The 22,618-nt window shown below is 41.2% G+C and overlaps 1 protein-coding gene across 1 annotated transcript in view; it reads right to left on the reverse strand.

Annotated features, from left to right (window-relative positions):
- The window catches only part of LOC306697591 (netrin receptor UNC5C-like), a 167,796-nt gene that overhangs the window by 50,699 nt on the left and 94,479 nt on the right, over window positions 1-22,618 (reverse strand). Inside the window, exons 3-4 of the mRNA XM_079161593.1 lie at window positions 16,646-16,789; window positions 6,470-6,573 (exon numbers count right to left, since the gene is read on the reverse strand). Coding sequence (XP_079017719.1) covers window positions 6,470-6,573; window positions 16,646-16,789 — 248 coding nt within the window. The remainder of the gene's footprint in view (window positions 1-6,469; window positions 6,574-16,645; window positions 16,790-22,618) is intronic.

Here is a 22,618-nt window from a genome sequence, read left to right on the forward strand (position 1 = left end):
AATCCAAAGCTTTGTCTCAGAACTGTGTCAAGACGGACAGGGGTTTGAGAGACAGCTATAGTGACAAAGTGAGAGAGACAAAGTGAAAAAGAGACAAGAGTCCACATGATGGTGTGAGAACATTTGAAAAGACGTGAACGGAAGTGGAGCCATAGATAGAGCGGAGATGGGTAACTGTGCAAGGTTTTATCTAACACAGAAAAGCAGTGGAAACAGTCAACAGATAAGCATTAATTAGAAAAAAAAGAGTGTCGGGTCAGCGTTTCAACACCAGCACATATAATACGCTTTCCATGTCACTGCCAGAAACACATTAAAACACGGTTAATTAGAAAGGTGGACCATCCTATGGTTTTGCCAGGGCCTTTGAATGGGTAATGAAAGGGGAGAGAGTAATGTCTCCTAATTAAGGGGGTGTGGAGGGGATCTACACAAACGCCTTCATTATCTCCTCCTCTCATACTTCTGAGCCAAGCACCCACTCAACCCACGACATACCACACTGACAAAGAACCTCCTCGTCTCAAAAAGACTCAAACCTCAGACCACAGAGAACTAAATCTGCATATGATCACTGGCCTACATACTTCCCGTATTCTATGAAGATGGTGGAAAAATAACGCAGGTTGAGTCGTCAGGAGACAAAACACAGGGCAACTAAATGTAATGAGAAGCTTCCCGTTTTGAGTTTTGATTGTTAGTTTCCTTAAATGGCCTGTGAGAAAGCCAAGACAGATGTCTGGGTTAGGTGATTTTGTGAAGTTGTACAAATATAACTGTACTGAGAAAACGTGCAAGCAGAAACACACATTTTTTAACTGTACAAAAACACAGAGAGATTAGTCAATACAACAGTGAGGAGATTCGATAGCTGATGCCGAGATTATGCAACAGAAAAAAACACACATTTCCAATGCAGTTCTGCAGCCTGCTGCTGTCTGAATCTACTGACACGGCTCATCACTGGATGAAAAGGCCTTTCAAAACCGCAGCTCGCACGAGATGCACCGTGTACATGTGTTCTCCCTCTTCCTGTGTATGTGTGCATGCAAGTGTGACTATTTTTCTGAAAATACAAAAGTGGGTATAAAAGACTGCACTTATTTCCAGTCCATGGAGTGAAAGAGTCAAAGAGAGAAAGCCTGCTGTATGTGTGTTTATGTGCATGTCGATTCATGTGTGGGGAATACAGACATCATTAGATAATGGTCACAATCCAACACCAACAACCAACCACAATACCTTTACATCACAGAAGTCGCTCTTCCTCATCTGCCCCATTTGTAAATTGCTCTGCGGTTATAGACCGTCGCAACAGCATTTTAATAATCTTAACACCATTTCAATAATTCACATTCGGTGAAAAAAGAAAGAGATTGCTGACTAATCTGTGGATTACGGTGATGATTTCTGACAGAGGTTGAGGATCAAGGTAAAATGTGATGGGAGATGAGCTGTGGGGCTTACTATGCTAGCTCAAAGAGGATTAAGGTAAGGATCTATTGGGGAAGCAGCATTACATAAATTGTTTTTGAGCACAGAAACGCACACACACACACACACACACACACACACCTACACACACACACACACACACACACACACACACACACACACACACACACACACACACACACACACACACACACACACACACACACACACACGTGCTTCTCCAGAAGTGTGCCAGGATGAAATTACTTTAATTCTTCTGGTGTAGTGGTCACAACATTTTGCAAAGCTATGGGAGGATCCAGGGCTTTATTTGATATAACAAATTCAATCTATATATCATGCCTATCCCTTGGGTTTATTCAATTGTATTTATTCAGAAGTAAAAAAGAAAGAAATGGCCTTCTACTTGCATTTCTTTGCTGGATAAAAGATGTGTTTCACCTATAAATCTGTTTAAAGAGCTTTTGATGGAAGAATTGGTCGGTTCTGGGGAAATATACATTTTGGATGTATTCAGAACTTGCATAGAATTTATCTTGCAGCATTTAAAGCATTATTAGTCGTTGAGGCCGAGAGGAACATTGAGCTCCAGTAGGATCTGAAAGCAGTTTAAAGCTAAAGGAATTCAATAGATCTGCTTCAATCTCTGGGCACAAGAGAGCATGCCTTATTTGTTAGACGGTTTAATTCACACTGTCACTGTCCATTTAAAGCAATCCACCACCAACGATGTTATAACCTCCAGATAGACTCTGCGAGTAAACGTCATCATACGACACATTAACAATGGGGACTTCACGGACTGAAATGCAGTGTGTCTGTGTACAGTATACTGTACGATTGTGAGAGTGAGGTCGCCATTAGCGTTTTAGCAAAACTGCACCACTGATGCTTTCTGACAGAAAAGTCTGCTATGATTTGCATCACAAAAAAGCATTCAGGCACACTGAGAGACACCCATACACAAACACAGACACACACATGCTGGTGACTGGACTTATTCCACACTGTTTAACGCAGAAAGTCATTCATGAAAAATGACATGGATAGTCACTGGGAGGGAGGCCAAATGTGTGTGTGTGTGTGTTTTGTGTGAGGTGTGGCTGTGCCTCCTGGATTCACACAGACACACATTTGAACACTACGAATGTCCCAGCTACTTCTTGGTTATATGGTGTCTGTGTACGGCCTGAAGTACAAACTTTTCAGTTGCAGGCTGTGATCGGCCACATAAAAGCAACCTCGGAGCTGGCAGCTGGATGTGAGTTTTGCTAAAGGACACTTAAGCAAGACAAACAGTGCTGAATGCTGGTGGATTTGGAGCTTGCAGCTTGAATCTAAATCCTAAGGACAATCTCCCTACACCACCCTGGTGCACATCACAGTGAAATGCTACTTCTAGTTTATTGTGGTATAAATATAGTAAAATATATGATAAAACCTCTCACTAAAAGTGGCCTCTGACTTTACTTAGAATGTATCTTCTAAAGTGGAAGATTAAACTCAGATAGATAATGTATAGGTTGTTGATAAGCCAATTTTAAGTGGAGAACTTAAAGTGTGGATTGAGTGGTCAAGAATGTGACAGGAACTTGACCAGGCTCCAGACACATATCCAGTTACTGTCTGACTCTGTGTGTGCATGTGTGTGTGTGTGTGTGTGTGTGTGTGTGTGTGTGTGCATGTGTGTGTGTGTGTGTTAGAGATAGACACGTGGAGTTCCTGTCACCACACACTGATGTGTTTATTTCACTGCAGCTGGGGTAATCACTCACATGCTGAGACAGACGCAGGCAGGAATACACAAAAATATTCACATAGACACTTACAGTCTCTCACACACACACACACACACACACACACACACACACACACAAATACATAACCCCAACTGCTATGTGCAGTCTACTGGCTTGGCCTGGCCTGTGGGGTCACTTCTACTCGTTGGGTTTCAAGATAAAAAATGTATTGTTGCTGTCAGGCTGCTGCCTACTTCTGCTGCTTCAGTGTCCTAATGAACCTCACAGTATTTGCGGGAAAAATATACAAGTTGACTCACTCAGATCTAAATTGTACAGTGCTGCTGGGCCTCAGTGGAGATTTCTAAGAACTAAGTTTGAATGACCTTGGATCAGAAAAGTTATATATGAATATTAAAAAAAAGTATAAAATCAAATCAAACTTTTCATCGAAAGTGAACATTGTGCTGCACTTGTTGCAAGTTCTCTGAATTCACCCTCTGTGTCCATAAAGCCTTTCCTGTTGAACTGCTGAACCCTCCCTGCTGAATCCAATAGCTTTCCATCAGCTTTTAAAGGCTTTCTATCACAGTCTAAAGAGATTTAGATGTTTCTCAAGGATTTCACAATGCCTCAAATTGTGTCTCTCAGGAGCTTTAGATTGAAAGAGAGAGGGGAACAAAAAACACAGAGGAGACTGACTGATGACAAGAGCAGTACTGTCAGAGAGGAAAGTGAAAAGGAAATAATGGTGCATTGGTTGGTGTCTAGTCATTTTCTTTGCAATCTTGGATTGGTTTGACCCTGACCTCTCAAGGCTAACAGTTGTGCAGCAGTTAAAATGATCCCTGGCTAATCTGTCTCTTAGTGTACCTCTTGTTATGCTTTAATGTGTGTGTGTGTGTGTTTAAGGAGTCAATGCTTTGGAGTGGCATGTTGACAGCCACGTGATGCCAGCTGGGCATTACGATCTGGGTATCACGTATCAGGGCACCAACCCCATCACGTTGACAACTTTACAACAGTCGTCAACTGGTCGACAAGGCAACCACACCCGCTAATATTAGAATATTTTTAGAGAGGTCACAGGACCCCAGAGCTGTCAATCAAAGACAAAAAGATGGTTGTCTCTGTGTGTATGTGTGTGTGTGTGTGTGAGTAAGTGTGTGGAGGAGCGAGTTAGAGAAAAAGGAAATGAGAATGGCAAAGAGAATGGACATGATAAGAGCGAAGAGAAATAGAAAGTCAGAAGAGATAAAAAAAAAAAAAAAAAAAGCTGAGCTACAACCTGAGGTCATCAGCAGGTTTTAAACCTAAATCCTTCTAATCAGCTTGGACATAGATGTACTGCAGGGGGAGACAGACCAATCCATTTGCCCTGAGATCCTATTATGACAGGAGAAAGGAATGGGAAAGGTAGCAAATTGAACACACTCGAAAAATAGCTCTCAGTGCTGTGTGTATAGGTGTGTGTGTGTGTGTGTGTGTGTGTGTCTGTGCCTTTGTGCTTGTGTGCGTGAATGTATTATGTTCCAACAGGTGTCAAAAATAAAGAAAGCAGATGAGGCAGCAGTAGTAATGAGTCATTGGCTTTGAGATCGGTCTCAAGAGGAACGAGCATGAGTTGTGAGTGTAAATATGGTTGTGTGTCAGAAAGAGAGACACAATGAGTGAAAAATAGCCTGCAAGTCATCGTGGCTCCTACTGTTTGTCTAATATATATGTCTAATAATATCTAATATATGTTAAATATATGTATAACACTTGATTAACCTCAGAGATTTCTAAAAGTGAAAGGACACGAAAAGATAACTGCGTTTTTCCAAACCTTCTGTCTAATTATTTTTCTGCCCCACCTTCACAGACACACTCTCCCTCCACTTTGTACAGCGGTCTGTCTGAGAACCTCCCTCGCCCCCTCTCCTTCAACGCCCCCCCCCCCTCTCTCAGGGGAGCTGTATACTTAGATGCAATTGAAAACAACTATCAAACCCTGAGGAGTGAAAAACTGATTCAAAGACTGCTTATCCGGTAGCGCAGCCCTTTCCAAGTGCTGTGCTGCTCTTCCCCAGCGACCAACTAAATGAAATTATGTCTTTTTATCCATTCAGGAGGGAACGCAGCCAGATGAAACCAGCAAAGTAAAGAAATATCTGAATTGCGAATGAGGTTCTTCACTGTAGTTAAGGCCCTCAGGGAGTGGAAGTGACACGTGTGGCTTCGCCAAAGTGGATGTTCACTGCACGACGCGTTCGATGAGTGAATAAAATGTCGATGTGCTGACAATGTAGTAGCAGCATACACAATGTTCTCTTGCATCGACGAGGGTTGCGAGCATGTATGCGTTTACCACACTTGTGTGTATATACTTGAAATCCACACCAGTTCGAATCACTAGCATTGCTGGAAACCTCTGACCTCACAAAGTCGGCTTTACACTTTTCGTGTGTTCTTGAGGAAAAGTCACCATCTTAAATGGCCAAAATAATGATGTAGTGATAACTTCCACCAAAGTGAACTTAACCAGTTGTGCGGGTTTCCCTTTCACTTCTGTTCACTCTTCACCAATATGTTCATCCGTGCTAATGAAAAAGGTATATGATAGTATTTCCCAGTCCTTTTGAAGAAAAGCAGGCTTCAATCCACTTCTGTTAATTATCCTCATTATTTTCTGCAAAGCTCAGGTACAGCAAGAGAGACTGCAGAGGTTTAGCCTAAATTCCTCACTCTGAGATAGAAATTGGCTCTCTGGGGACATTTAAGTCTAAGTTTAAACTTTGGATCAGTGTTACCTCGTTGCAGCAGAGCTTTCAAGCAACTGTCACTCAAAACAAGATTCGGGCTGTTTCCCTGATTTCTCACTGTGACAGTTCAACATGGATGTTGTTGTACAATGTGATGCAATGCTTTATATTCCTGAAAACATGTTATAGGAAAAAGTGTGACATTTATTTTGTTTCATTGTTTTCATTTTTTCCTCCTGTGATTTTAAGTCATCGTTTGTCTCAGTTACACTTGGAGATTTAGGACTATTCCATGTTGGAATGGGTATTTGCAGTTGCTGTATTTTAGATTTTGAGATATTAAGTCCTACCAGTTCAGACACAATTAAAAATACTTGATGATTATTTTAAATGTTTTCACATCCTCTGTTATCTTCATGCTACATCCCGTATCAGTCTCTCTCTCATTCCTTTCTAGACATCCTGTCTCTTAATCAGACGTCCTGCTTCACATTCACCTCAACTTAAGGTTAACAATTACGCTGCACGTACCTCGGCAGATGGTATGCCCTCCGGAGGTCGACACTGTAACAGCACTTCCTGCTCCAGAGACACTTCCTTTCCCAGAGGTTCCTGCTCGAATGACTTCTTCAGGTCTGGGGAAAGAGACAAAGAGAGACAGGAAACTTAATGACTGTTGAAGGACAGGTTATTCGGCGAGCCAGAGAGACTACGACAAAAAGGATGTACGGATCATATCATAAAGATACTGGATAACGTATTGATTTAATTGAAGTGATATGGTTACGATACAGTGGTGACATGTTTGCTTAAGTAGCCAGTGAAATGGCTCACAGATCAGCACACTAATCAAAGCAAAAAGCCCCAATGGAAAGCGGACTTGTGTGGGAGGCCATTTTGCAGAAGCATCCTGTGATTCAGCAGTCAGGGAGCCCATTTAGGAGATGGTGCCGTGTCATTGTAAAGCGGGCTCATTACCTCATTTTCCGGCGGCAACAATGACACAGTAATTATGGAGTTGGTGGTTGAAGTCAGCCATGCATATGTTGACTTCTCCCACTCTCTTGTCACTTTAGAAATGTACACAGCAAGGAAAAACACTTAGCTGTATATTCTTAGAGGCAAGCGATGCTCACAAGGGTGTACACGCACACGCACGCACGCACTCACAGATAGACAACGTTTGCATGTTAAGAATGTAGTTAAAACAGTTTCATACACACAGACACACGCAAAGCTGATCATGCTTTAAGTGCATTAGCTGCTTCACACACTAAACACAGGCTGCTTTGTTGCATGTTCACCCTCCAATCACTACGCACAATATTTTAACCCTGCTGTCATTCCATATAGACATGCCGGAGATGTGGGGATCTCAAGCAGGCCAAAGACAATAAATGATTCACACTAATGGTCCACATGCTGTGATAAATGACAGCATTACAAAGCAGCGTGGAATGCACTGCCATTTCTTCAACAGAACGTTTCAGAGAGGGCTCAGCTGTTTTCATTTTGGAGGGGAAAAATGCTCACAGCAGCAGACGTTAAGACAATGAACAAGACATTTAAATAAGACCGACAGAAAGACAAAAGAAAGGAGGATGGAGTGAAGGCGTTGAAGGACGTGAGTGAAAACAAAAAAAAACTCTTGTGGGTGGATGGATAAATGGATGGATGGACAGTTTTGTTTCACAAATCTTTTTGCCGAAGACATTTTTGTCAGAGACCACACTTGTTATACACAAAAGAGTGCATTCTAGTCATTGTGAGGGTTCAAAAGGGGAAACCACTCCTCAGCTGCTTGTGTTGAGCACTATTGTCTTGCCTCTGCAACTCTTTCCGGGGGAATTTCTTTCACGACACTACTTTATCAAATTCGTCTGACGCTGTAATGCCATTCACTCTTGGCATTGTCTTTCACTGTTCTGTTCACCTCCCTAGTCTGCTGCCATACAGCATGCTGAATGCATATATCCCCATATTGGCAGCTGGGCTTAACACATGTTACAATAATTAGCCTGCCATACAAAAAAGGCTGTAAAACAAATTGTAAGCTGAGAGGGGTGGCAATGTTGCGGGACTTAGCAGGTGACTTTATTTATGATGCTGATCCGATGGTGTGATGGATTTCTAAATGAGACCATATGGAGGGATGGAGTTTATTTCATTCAAGCTTCTGGGTGCAACTCAGAGGTTTATGATCTTGTTTCTGATCGGACTCTTATCCATTCAAATGTGTATACACAGCTACAAATATTGATTTGTGCACACATGGACATGGATGTGTCTATTTGACAAGCATGCATGTGTATGGGAGAGCAACATTTGTAACTGGATGATAGAGTTTCACATATTGAATTAATGTCATAATGTAAGGATGATTCATTACATTGGCTACATACTGTGTCTGCAGAAACAGGGTGTGTGTATTTCAAAGTGATATCCAGAGGTTTGTTGATATGGCAGCATCAAGTAAAAACTTTCACTTTGAAGAGTTTGAGAGTCACTTTGTTAGTTTGTAAAAGATGGCGGCAGCTGTGTAAGACAAATCCTCTCTCTCCGCTGCCTTTTAGTTTTTAAAACCATACGGAAAACATCCAGCGAAGGACACAGCGTGTGTGTGTGTGTGTTATCCTTGTGTCCCTTTCCTCTCCTGGTTCCCAGGTGTACTCTTAATCACCTTATCCATCAGCTGTGGTACACCATTTGTGGACACACACAGACACAAACGCACACTAGATGGAACACTTCTTTAATGCCGAACTGGTCGTCTCAGAGTCACCTTACAGTGGCTATCAGACATTGAAGCGGAGTGAAAGAGAAGGTACGTGGTAAAATGGGGGGGGGGGGGGGGTTGAAAGATGAGAGGCAGAGCGAGAGAGAGGTAAGGAAGGAGAAATTGGCAGCACACAGCAGGACCTAACTCTTTCTTAATACCAAAACCACATGTTTGGTCTTTACCTAAATACTTCCACCACAGTCTCTGTTTCAAGCCACTCAATCGAAGCTCATGTCAGTGAGTCCACCTTGTATCATCTGTGTTTATCTGCCTCATCTCTCTCAAAACAAACCAGCAATCCATAGAAACCTCCCAGCCATCAATCTTGATTATAATCTCCTTCATCATGATCCCAATCCTACAAAGACAAGGGGAGAGATAAAATGTGCCCAAACTCACACAAGTAAAAGAAGTTTGAAGGTTCATATTGAGTTGTATTTAACTGTTTGAATGTTGAATCATGAATCATGATTCACATGATTCACATAGACAGACTCAAATACTGGGGGAAGCATAAGGGACTGTGGTGAATTGATGAATTACTAAGCGCTGTAATTGTGACGTCTGTACCTCCACTTTAACTCAAGCTGCAAAATTAACTATTTAAATGTAGGGATTTAAATAAAGTGCAGTACAGTTTTGCACAGAAACCTCTGAGGATAAATGTCCGTTTTAAGGTAAGACAACTCAAACGGTCACTGTGTGTTTTGGCTGTTAAATGAATAGTGCAAACGTTTGTCAGGCTCTATGATCAATGCTTTGAAATGCACGAGTGACTTGGTGACAGCTGATGAATGTGTCTTTGACCAAAAATGTAATCATGTAAGTTCATACATGCTAACATTACTAATATCCAGAATCACTTCTAACTTGCAGCCAGGCACACACCAGAAATGTAGTATATGCTAGCAATGTCTTTCTATGTGAGGCAATACAACGGGTTTTGTAAATATGAGGACAAGTGAGGCATGAAAACTCGCCTCAAATAGTTCATTTCTGAATATGGCAAACATTCATATTCAAGTTAAAGGGAAATTTGAATTTGTATGTGAGAACAAGGCGTCAGAGGTTATAATGCCGTCTGCTATCTAGAGATACACCCCCAAGATTTCACACATTCTCCAGAAAAACATCCCACCTGAATGACAAGGTTTCATTTCATACATAAAATTCTTGTCATCATCAGATGTCGTGCGGAGAGCTCTATTTGTTAAAAGAGTTATGTGAGGACACAGGAGTATTGCTGAGGCTGAATGATAACTTCATAATACAGTCAATCCCTGTAGGGGATGACAGCCTGAACAGAGCATGATGGTTCATTATGGGAGTAATCACCCAAAGCTTTAGCCCTAAATCCACCACATGGCTACCCACACAACACGCAGAGACACGCGTACACAGAGTGATACTGAGAGACAAAGAGAGGGCGACAGAGACGGTGAGATACTGTCTCAGTGAGGACAATACACACAGGAGATGGAGACTAACAAGCAGGCACGACACAAAACAACCACAAACACATGACTTGCACACGTAAACGCAGCAAAAGAGCAAGCAACAACTACAGAGAATGAGGAAGTGATTGAGGGTTGAGACACACTTCCCTCATGCATGCCAGCCAATTCCAGGAACAATTTCCTGGTCTTAATTAGAACGGGAGATGGTGAAATGAGGAGCTGGTTGTGAGAGTTGATTTCCATAAAGATTGAGAATGAAATTAAAGGAGATTAAAGAAAACCGCTCGAGGGATGAACAGACAACACTCACACACTCACACATATTCCCACATAGTGCTAAGCTATAGCAGACACACTTTTTTGCCAGTTCGGTAGCAATAGTGTTATGAGCGTGTGCGTGTTTTAGAGAATGAGGCAATGTGACACTGTGTCCACGGCACCAGGGGACCACAAATTCACCTCAATGGAAGGTGTGTGTTTCTGTGCATGTGTGCAAATATGTGCCCAAGGGAAATGTGTGCACAGGGGGAGGAAGGACAGCTGTGTCCCATCAATTCACTGACCCCACTTCCAAACGCTATCCAGCTTCATAAATATAACAAAAGCTAAAATAAATTCACTGGACAACTTAGAACCGCAACAGGGTTGAAAAGTACAGAGGGCAAACTAGAGAGTTCTTCAGTGTGAACCACCTTATACGCTGTGTACACAATAAAGCAGTGTAAGCATCTATTCAGAAGATGACCTTTCTTGCATAAACTCCTCTTTTTCCTCTCTCTCAGCCTCCTCGTCTCCCTCCCTCCCCGTTCCTCTCCGCCTCCTTCCTTCTCCCTCTAAAACTTCTTCCACTGCTCAACTAAAACTGTTATTATTTTTGTGGTGAGTTTGTTGCCTCAGGCACCTCTACATAAGCACATTTCAGAGCAATTATCCAAAATGGGTGCCTCTGCCTGCATGCAAACCCATGCCAAATCATAACGGTTTTCCCTGGTGGAGCTGCTCAAGCAATAAAGAGCAATGTGAGATTCTTGGTGAGAAAAAAAAGCAAGCAAAGTACTCTCCTTAAGTCACAGGGAGGATCATTTGGACACCCACACCATGGCATGCAATGGAAAGTAAGTGATAGAGCACACAAGTAAGGTAAGGTAATATTAAATAAACATTAGAAAAAAAAGAAATGTAACTGATGTGTAATTAAAACACAGTCCCTGCTGTAGCTATAATGAGTTGAATATGCTTCCTGCTTGGGAGAGTCATGACATGGACTGATTTTTACAAGTAACCAAATAACTTTACTATGTGCTGCTGCATATAACGTTAAGCTTCATAAGCATCAACTTTGTGATCATCTAAAACGTTTTGAAATATATTTAATGATATGGAATATTTATGCAAAATCGTGGACGTTTCTTTCATGACAATATGTCCTGAATTCATCAGGCATTTAGTATTTGGTTAGCGCTGTAGCAGATTATAGTCGGGTGCCTCCTCGATCTTGGGGCACTCATACGCTGGTCTTCAAATAAAATATCAAAAATGAAGTGCTGAAGGTATTCTGTGACGTCGAGTGTCACAGTCATTGTCAGTGTGGTTATACAGGGAGTCATTTATCTAAGTGACTTTAGAGAGTCTCTTTCCACTTTCCTCATGGAACTCTCCACCCTGTCATTTCAACACTTCCCAAACCTGTGATCAGCCCCAGACGTCAGACAAGGTATTTCCATCCACAGTCAAGTTTTGAACAAGTACACAACTCTCTTCGCTGACATGGCACTGGCAATCTGAAGCACAACAAATGAAGTGAATGAAACTGTTCACTTGTGATCCCTTTAAATGTCGGCACGAACTGTTCTTCTCTTTTGACTATACGTTGGAAGAGTCAATCAAATGCCAATGTTACACTGACATGAATAGCAATTTGTGCTCCAGCAAAAGCAGACATTTATAGATTAACTAAAATATTTGTTTCATCTGAAAAGATATTTTTTACTTTCAACCATTATAGAGTATCTCAGCTCTGGTGATGCATTTATTGAATCTGCCTTTGTACGTAATGCTTAACAACTCTATTGTATTTAGTTCCTTTTTGTTCTAACCCTTGACCTGCAGACTTGCACAATGAACCGTTAGGGAGTCACCTTAGCGACTCTGTAGTTCACCACGCTTGGACTTTGGAAAGTGACTTTAGTTTTGTGCGGTTACATCAACACTCTGGCTTACCACTTTAACACTTAGGAGTCTGCTGAAGCAGTCCTTGACATCTGGGAAAAAGCTCTGTGGCTTGCGTCGATGGCGAGACATCATAACCACACATCCACACACACGCACTACGGCTTCTCACTATGAAAATGTTTATTCAGTGTTTGTGAGCATCATGAGATCTATCTCAAAGCCAGAAACCAAGACTCTCTTGAAAAGCTCATCCAAAGAAAAACGCTGTAGGTTTTCCACGTATAGCGTTTGCAAAAGTGTCGGGGTGAGTGTGAAGGGAGAAACATTCTGGATCTTTTGGCAAATCAGTTCTGATTTGAATATGCATTTCTGACACTGCTAAGCATGCCATTTCATGCAAATAAAAGGCAAAATGTCATTGAGACTGTGGTTGCCGGGGAAATTTGGTTGCTGCGCTGTGGAGCGAGTGTCATACCTGAGAGTTTGGCTAACATGCTGCAGTTGTTTCCAGTTGCTGAGTTACAACTGCATGCTTATATGGTTGTAAGCAGCATGCAGGTTTAAACCTAAATGAGTGCAGAAGAGTTTGGTTTTAATCAATGCTTAAAATCTAACACAAGAAATCCCTGTTGAGTCTTGTTTTCCTTGGTCTAATTCATCCATGATGAAGGGAAACATACATTCATGCAGCTGAGACATTTGCATCATAAACAAAACAGAAGAAATTCACTAACAGACATTTTCCAGTTGACACAAGGAGCCGCCTGGGTTGCTGTCTCCCCTAGTGTCTGGACTCCTGATTGCTATGCACACACATGTCTCAGTGGAGAGGTGGCAGAACAAATTGCCATCATCTGAAATTTGTGTGTCCCTGGGTGTTTGCGTGTGCATGCATGTGTGTCCGTTTGTGTTTGTGCGACCTTGACATATTGCTAATCCGTTGAAGGAGAAAGACTCGACCTGAGAGCTGCAGGGCCAAAGAGCATGACTGACACTGCATGCCCATTTGTGTGTCCGTTTTGCTTACCCTTATGTACGTACCTGCAATGCTGTGAATAACTGAGTGTAGGTATTTTGTGTGTGTTCGTCTCACCTGCTTTATCAACTTGAATTAGGCTGCCTGCGCACACTCATAACTTAGCTGAAGTGGCCTGCTCTAAAAGACCAACTCATCACTCAGAGTTTTAATATCTCTGATTGTGTGTTTGACAGGTTTACAGCCACAACACTGATTGTCATTATCCCTACAAACTGCGTATTCACATAATGCCTTGAAGTGTTAATTCTACAGTTATTAAACCAGCCCGAAGATGCCGGAGAATGAACAGATAGAGGCGCAAAAAAAGGGCGCACAAGTGAGAGAACGAAGCAATGAGCACATGATCATGAGCAAAGCGCGAAAAAACTAAGAAGAGACAATAGGAGAGGGGAAATAAGGAAATGAGTGGGAAAAGGAGATGGGCATGCAGGAGAGAAATGCTGAATTGCTATTGCATGGAGCGGTGAAAAAAGACACTTTGCTCAGCAAGCTCTAGCTGCCAGGAAGCATTTTAATCACAACAGTAGATCCAAATAGGAGCCGAAAGCGGGGTAGGTCAGGAGGTTGGGTCGATTTGAAGTAAAAGGTTATCACAAGAGGGGGCTGAGCGTAATCAGATCTGGTTAAGGGAGAAATCACAGTTATAATACAAAGAGAGAAAGTGAAGGACGAAGGGGCAGACAAAGTCAGAAGCAAAATACACAACACATAAAAAAGAAAGGAATGAGAGGCACCGATGAGAAAAAAAGAGAGCGTAAAGTCAAAGAGAGGCAGGCGTTCTATCATCTTTCTGCTTCCTGATATCTATTGGCCCTTCAAGCCTTCCTAGAGGCATCCTCCATCACCATCCCTCTACCTAACCTCCCAAAGAGGTCTTACGTGTGTGAAATACTGTATACCCGGTGTGAAGAATGTTGAGAGTTGATTGGAAAAAGGAGGGAAATGATGCAAGATAGATAACATACTATAGTTTGCTGATTTAAGATTTAGTGTAGACCACTAGAATGTTAAAACTGGGCAACGCTATAACAGTCCAAAGTAGGTAAATAAGATGTAAATATGTTAAGTAATTTTAGCAAAACATTTTTGTAGTTAGTGGTAGCAGGTGACTTATAGAACTATTCATGGTGTAAATAATGTATGACTGAGGTGCAGACACACACACAAACACACACAAACACACACACAGCTGTATACACCAAGCCATACGTTCATACATTCATACATCAGCTATACCTTTTTGGAAAGGTAAGCCAGTGAACAAGGTGGGCTTCACTTCTGTGTATGTGTACATATCTGTGCGGCTGGTGTCTACATTCACGTGTTTACCTCAGAGAAACTCAGAAGCCTGTATATACGTACGCTTGCCTGCATCTGTCTCTCGGCGTGTATCAGCCCCAACGTAAGCCAAAAACAGCACATTACAAAGCTTTCATTGCACCCGGAGGAGGGCCCATTCCATTCGCCAATGTTATTAGCGGAGCTTAGAAGGATATTTCTGACTGTGTCACTAACTCTCTGCTGACAGGCAGAAAAACATCCTCACATACCAAAGCAATGCAGAGAGTAGTGAGTGAGGCTCTGTTATAAATCCAAATGGTCTTACAAGTCAAATAATTGAGAAACACGTTGTTGAGGTACTGCCACACAACTGTAATTATGCATTGTATACTGTGTAAGCTCATTTTTCTATGAATGTACAAGTGTACATTTACTATATCTAAATAATCTGGTACAGGGTCAATTTAAATACAATGTAGTGGTCTACAGAATACATGCCCTGATCTAGTGAATAAGCCTACCATAGGTTAGCTACACACTGTGCAATTTCTGATCAATAATTGTAATGTATGAAAAACGAATTTATCTTCAGAAATACATATTTACTTTTTGTTCAGTGTTTTACGTAGATTAGATACCTAAGCAAAATGTGAATTTTTTTGTTAGCTTCCTTAAAAATGCAAATAGGTCAAATAAATAAATATGTGTGTAAGTCAGAACGTACGCAAATGAATGAAGCATCCAAACCCTGCAGAAGTGAAAATTACAGCCAAATAAAATAGCCTCAATAAAAACCAAGGGTCAACATGATGGATTTCCTTCTGCGGCACGAATAAGACCAACCTGGGAAAACAAGATTTCCAGGTTGCGTGTCTGTTAGAACGATACTGTCTGTTAAAGTACTAAATATGGGGATGTGTGCAGTTTGTTGAGTGTCTGCTGAATGGACTCTGTCAAAGGCCCCCAGTTGTCCTTTTGAGTGTTCACTCAAGCAGAGCCACACTGTCAGTGTAAGCCGTGGAGGTGGGGTCGATTTTGTTACTGGTATTTCTTTTTCTGCTTGACCCTTCTATAACCTGAGCACTCAAGATGAGTCCCAGTTGTCTTATATGGCTGAATTGACCAGAGCAATGACGCTTGGAAAACTACTGCTGTGGGTTCAATTCTCAGGCCAGTGAAAGGAGCTTTGAAGGGACAATCCATTCTGTTATATGAGGCTTACGTTGAAAGAACAAACAAGTTTTCTTTGGTGATTTCTATCAAACATCTCAACTCCCTTGTCACACAGTTGCTGCAAAGCCGTCAAGTGACGATCACTCAGAACAAGATTCAACCTTTTCTTTTTCCCTGGACTGTTGTTTAGGTCCACAATCCAAAAATGATTTCCCGATGTGATCACTGTGTATGCAGTGGTACACGGCACACTGTCTGCTATAGTGATATTGAGTGTGCCTGTGTTTAGTCTGGCTTCTGTTCTGTTGGTGACCTTATAGTCAGACTCCCAGTTGTCAAATTAAATTCTTCACCAGACCATAACAGGAAGCTACTGATGGTAAAGTTATAGAGCTAAGTCTCTGCTTAGGAAAGTTCCCCACCATCTAGGATTGGGTATAAAAAACTATTTTGAAGGTTCTACCCGACTACCAAGTTTTTTCCCATGAGTCTTTCTCGTTAAAATGTTTACCTCATGGCAGTAATGTGCCTCTGTACATCAAAAGGATAGAGGTCAAAGTTATATTCCTAGAATTTTCATGAATAAGATCGACAATTATCTCTCTATATTGACCTCCGTGCATGTACGATTGTCTGCTTGCGTGTTTTTTTGAAGGCTATCTTTTAATTTTTGAAAAGAAAAAAAGATGCAGGTCTTTTATGGCATGTAAACATTGAGTATGCATATTAAAACTTCTTTGTGAGCATAAGAACAATGACTCACCCAGACTCTCCATGTTTACACGTGCTTACAGTACTGTACTCACATGCAATGCGGACGTGTGCTTTTCGGCTTTTGGTGGTTCCAGCGGAGCTCCAGGCCACGCACTGGCACCAGTAATCTTCAGGACCAAACAGCTCCTCGACCTGCTGCCGTGTAATTTCTATACTGGCTTCTCTGACGACCAGACCTGCAGAAGAAACCAAAAGCACTGTTGAATCACTTGCGATATCAGTTGAGGTTTAGATTCAAGCGAGAGAAGACTGCCTGAAAAGTGAAATGAGTCACAAGTTTATGTTCTCACCCAGCCACTGATACTCAAGAGAAAGTAAACGTCTATGTAAGCTTATCATCTGATGTGGCTTTTATGTTAGCTTAAGAAGCAAAAGCAAAAATCGGTGCACAGTAAATATCGGCCGAGGATATTCATACAATATGGGCTGCTTGTTTACAAAGCTAGATCATTCTACTGAGTAAAGTCCCTCTGGATTTAATGAAAACTTTGCAAAATTGTTTCTTTGCACTTCCACCACTTATCCCACTGCGCTCTCCCATTCCCTCTTTTCTCTGGTGTTTTGAAAGCAGCTCCATGTGAAGAATAAGTGTGAGGTTTGAATAGCTGCACCCAACTGATAGGACTGCAAGGGAGGGAGCACAGATAAAGGACTGCAGAGGAAAATAGGAAAGGAAGAGCGAGGGATTAACTCGGGATAACAATTTTGGAAACATAGGAAAGGGTCAGGTAGAACACAGGTGCAGGGGGAAAAAGAGACATTTTGGAAATTGTGGAAATGCACGACAAAGAAAAGGAATAATGGATTTTAAAAAGTAGGAGGTGGAAACAAGGAGGGAGTGATGCAAATAAAAAAGAAAGGGTTAAGCTCACAAACTAGGAAGAAAGAGGAGAGGGAAATGAGAGAAATGGTAGACTGGTAGAAGTAATGAAGAATAACATGACAGCGGCACAGTGAGAGGAAGAGAGAGGATGACGGAATAAGAGGTGGGAGAGGGCAATGAAATGTGAAACCGAGAGGAAAAGATAAAAATGGGTTTAGGTAAAAGCATGTGGGGACTGGGGAGCAGACGGGCAAAATGCTATGAAAAAAAGATCTTGCCAGTTTATTTCAGGTTCAGCAGTGTTACAAAGACTCAAGCAAGAATCTCTATGGGGCTCCACAAATCTGACTTGGACCTATTACTTATGAAGACTCTCAGTAAGTTCCTGCCACCAGAGAAATTCAGAGACAGTTAAAGTAAGCACGCCAGCCGAAAGGCAAAAAGGACAGAGGGGAAGGCAACAAGTGAAATCCAGTGAGCAGGACTGTGGCAGACCAATGGCCATTAATGGCCGGCAAGAGACTTAAAGAGAAGCCCAAGAGGGCAAAGAGTAAGAAAGGCATCCAAAGCCTTTATGGTAGCTAGCTGTGAGATGGGGAGACATGGCTTTTGAGTTAGAAAAAATAAATAAATCAAGATTGATAAGAAGGCTAGACGAATATGGAAGCGGTGGAAAGTAAAAGAGGGAATTGAAGATATGGCAATTCAAATAACATTGATGGCACAGAGGGCAAAGAGGAACGTTAGACAGAGAGCAAAAAGCTTGTGGAAGGTATTGCTGGCACAACAAGAGATAATAGCCAGTCAGGGGGAGAAAGCTAAAAGGGTAAAGAGCAAAGACAGTACAAAAAAAACTAGAGTGAATATCAGCACTGGAGCAAACTAGCAAACAGGGGAGATTGTTATGGCTTCGCAGCTTAAAACAAAATGGGCAAGGGACACAGCAACAGAGACAGAGGCTAAGAAAATGGCAGATAAAGTGGCAATTATAACCAGCAAGCAACCCAGGACTAAAACTGAGATGAGTAGAAGGCAGTTGCAATGAGCAAAAGTCACAGCGTGTGGACAAAAAGGATGGGGGAAGAGGTGGACACCAGTGGGCATACTACCGCCGAAGTGATGAGGGAAGTGAGGCAATTAAAGTGAATGGCTAAAATGAGCCAGAGAGCTAGTTATGGCAAATGGACTCAAAGAAATGAAAAGAAAACGTGTTTGGGGACACGGTAAGAGCTAAGGAGCAAGCTAGTGCTGCAGACAAATTAGATGAAAAACATTTAACATTTAAAGCATTTGCATCACTGAACATTAAGATGAAGATCAAAAAGTGTTAGCAGTAAAATACATGCAATACTTTGCATTGGAATAAAAAGAGACTTCAAAGCAGCAAAGCTAAGATTCTGTACAAAATATAGAATTAATTAACAGTCAAAAACAAATGTAAACTTTTCGTCATCATCAATAACGTATGAAAAATCAGAAAATCAGAAATTTGAAAGTACAGATGTTCGTCCTGCTTTGAGGAGGTGCTGCAGCACGTGGATCAGTGGCTACACCTCAAGTATTCTGACTGAAACCCAGCAGCCGCTTTGCCTTGCATAAGAGGATGCTGAACAAAAGCTGTGCCAGATCACTTTTACAGTAGCTTTGTGTTGCTCTTATAAGCCTTCAGTAATAGAGTCTAAGCTAAGACAAGTGTTGCACCTCGCTCTTGCACTCAAAGTTTATTTCATTTTTTATTATAATGAGCTTATGATAACTCTGCACCCAACGCAATATTGAGCAATGTCGTTGATCACACTCTCTCATTTATAAACTATATGTTTAACACATATGACCACAAAAGTATTCAGTTCCTCCCTGTTTATAATTGTAGCATTATACTTGAAAGAGAAAGTTGGAGGACTGCAACATACAACAGTTATTGATGTCAGCAGGTGATCAAGGGGTGAAGTGGGATGTGTGTTGCAAGGTATTGCATGTGTTGAAAAGGGAAGATATTAGTTAGAGGACACAATAGAGCACAGAGAGTTACAGGGATATGAGAAAACAGACTGAAAGAAGGACAACAAAACAAGAACAGGACATAGAGTGAATCATGGAGAGCCGAGTTTGTTTTACAGCGAGGGAAATCAATGACTGGAGTGATGAAATGCGTTCTATTTCTCAGAGAGGCTGAAGTCAAAAAGACACACCAATCTGACACTGCTGGCTTAGTGGAAAAGAACAGAGGAGCTGTCAAATGATTCAAAATGCACTGAGGTAATCCTGTAACTGTCAGCTTCAGACACCTGACCACTGATCAGTACCTATTGTCTCAACATCCTGCTTAATCGAGAAAGGAAACTGGATAACACAGCTAGAGTTCTTTATGTGAGAAAAACCTGATTTGTTGGCCATGAACAGTAGACATGTAACTGGGTTTCTAAGGGGTTGCGTGCATGTGCTCAGACTTCCATCAAGGGGAAGTACGTTTGTGAAAGCAGTGCAAAGAGATCACGTCTAACTAAAGCTGAAACTGAAATAAACCATTCGTTTAATTCAGGCACATTTGCTGCGTAAGAGTCAATGACCGAGTCGGTCCCAATGCTCAAACCAATGTTGAAAGTTATTGATGCAACAAAAACGTATGTGCCCTTGTGGAGATATACATTGGTTTTGAGTTCCACTGTGTTTTTATAAAGAAACGGCATCAAATGGTTAAATATAACATTTACTTTTACAGTGTCGTCTGTGTGTTTTCATGTCAGCTGGGGATTAAAAGCAAGTGTGACAAGTCAAGCAAGAAAAATGTAAGAAGGGTATGCAAAACTTTTCACAAATGTACACCGATCTACATGATTCCCTTGTTTTCTTTCAGAGTCATATCAATACAAGAATGTCAAACAAACAAACAAACGAAAAAGTGGGAATAGACTTAAAGAAGATAAAGATAGATGCCACTTGATCTGGAGTTGTGCTGTTGGAACCAATAAAGCCCCAGTTGTTTTCCATTGTTTGCTAATAAAAACTCACAAAGCTAGTGTTGCTGAGCAGAGATCGACTGAATTACCTGAGGCTTAAAAAGTCCCAGATCATTCGGTGTCTTATTTTGTGCAGATACAGTGCTTAGTGCATTCATATCATTCTCTTAAGAGAAGACAAGCGTGGAATTGTGGGTCTCTGTAGCATGACAGTGCTTCACATCAACAAAACCACTGCTGTCAGCTGAGGGAGGTGAGGGGAAAGAAGTAGATGAAAAATGGAAGACGAGTATGAAGACGAGTGGATACTGTCAAAAACATTTCTATCAATCCAAAAACTGCACACAACCTCCGAATATTTCTCTTAGTCCTTAAGTGAGAATTCTGATAACAAAGTTTACTCGTCGGCTGGGGAGTAAACGTACACGTGTGGACGAATGTGCTTTGTCAGGTCTGGACTTTTTTATCTGACAAATGGGGACTAAGGGAGCGAACGTGCACAAAAAAACTGATTTGAACAGGTTGGAGAGTAGAGATATACAAATCATGTTCTACCTCTGTGGGTTATAGCAGTTTGTCATACTATACATACTATACGTGTTTAGAAGAAATTACCTTTTACTAAATGTGATGCAACGATTTAAGCAGTGTTCAGTCAACCTGCAGGTTTCTTTTTTACTGCAAATATATACAGTATACCATAGATAACCTTAAAAAAAGTTAAAACAGAAAGGTTTGGATATTAACTTTGCATTCCTCAATATGTTCATGTTTGAATACTGTAAGATGAGTGGTGTTTCATTTAGTTTGCTATAACTTCATTGTCTACATCTACAATTAACCTATTTGATAAACATTCATCATATCCAATAGGAATCAATGGCTAAAACTGAAAAAAGACCCAGATTATAAAAGGAAACATAATGTTCCCTTAAACGCACCACGCAGAGCAAGTTTGGAGAATTCTGTTTTCAAAGGCTAAACTGTGTTGTCAGACCACACATTAAAGTGATTTGTGAGCAAAAGCTTAAAGAGTCTTTCATGTTATCAAATCTGGAGAAATGTTGGAGGAGAAAAAAGATGATGATAAGCAGCTTTTCCATGGAAGTGGTAAGAAAAGCGGAAAAACATGTTTTCTAGAAATGGATTTACACCAGTGAAACAAAAAGCAGTAATTAATGGGCCTGTTGAAATCTACTGGATTTGTTCTTAATTAAAAACATTTGAAAACATATATTTGTGTTTTTATACATGGCAATTAATTTCACCATCTGATTAAACATTTTATAATCGGACAATGCAATGGGAAGAAATACTCTGGTGGGCTTGTGCTCAATTAAAAGCCAAACGATGCGTTTCCTGCCATTTCAATATTTCCCGAGCTGTTAAACCCACTCAGTGTGATGGTCAATACTCTGTCTCTCTTCCATTTACCTCTGTCTCACTGTGTTTTGACAGAAATGCACCAACAAAAGTGTAAAGGCTTGATTTCTTTGAATCAGATAAACCAGACATGGAACGAAAAAGCTAAAGAGAAATACATATGGAAGAAAGCCAGTGAGTCAGGGCCAGACATGTTTAAGGCTAAATGGTTTAGAAAACGAAAGAGATAAGGGAACAGGGGGAGACGCTCTCAAAAGCTTTGTGGTGTTTAATGTGATCAGCGACAGGTCAAACAGACAGGCCTTTAGGGAAAAGAAACAGAGGATACAGGAAAAAGTCAACGCTAGCTATTATTAATTCATCAGTGCCACAGAGGGAGAGAGTCTGACAAAAGACAAAGGAAGGAGGTCAGACTAGATACATCCAGGGGAAGGACAAAATAACAAAAACAGCACTGCAACAAATACTCTATCTGTGCAGTGCATATATATATATATATTCCATTTTCATTGAAACAGAGCCATTGAATTATCTTCATGCTTTCTCTCCTGTATGTGTAAGATACATCAAGATTCTAAAGTTTGTGTCTCTGTTTTTACAAACATCTGCTCTGCTGATGTGTTTGTGAGCAGCTCGCTGCATGCCGACCAGCTCCAGGGATGTTGTTCAGTTAGTGACCCGGTGCTATGACCTACCACCTGCGGAGGAGCTGCAAGTGAAAACACAATTTACCTACAGGGATTCATTCAGGCTTTGTAGCTTCACCACAACGTTGATATAGGGACTGCTGCTGCCTTACCATAGCCACTACTTCAAAAATCAGCAAATGTGTTAAATGA

Source organism: Pholis gunnellus (genome assembly GCF_910591455.1).
Source record: "Pholis gunnellus genome assembly, chromosome: 6".
NCBI lineage: Eukaryota > Metazoa > Chordata > Actinopteri > Perciformes > Pholidae > Pholis > Pholis gunnellus.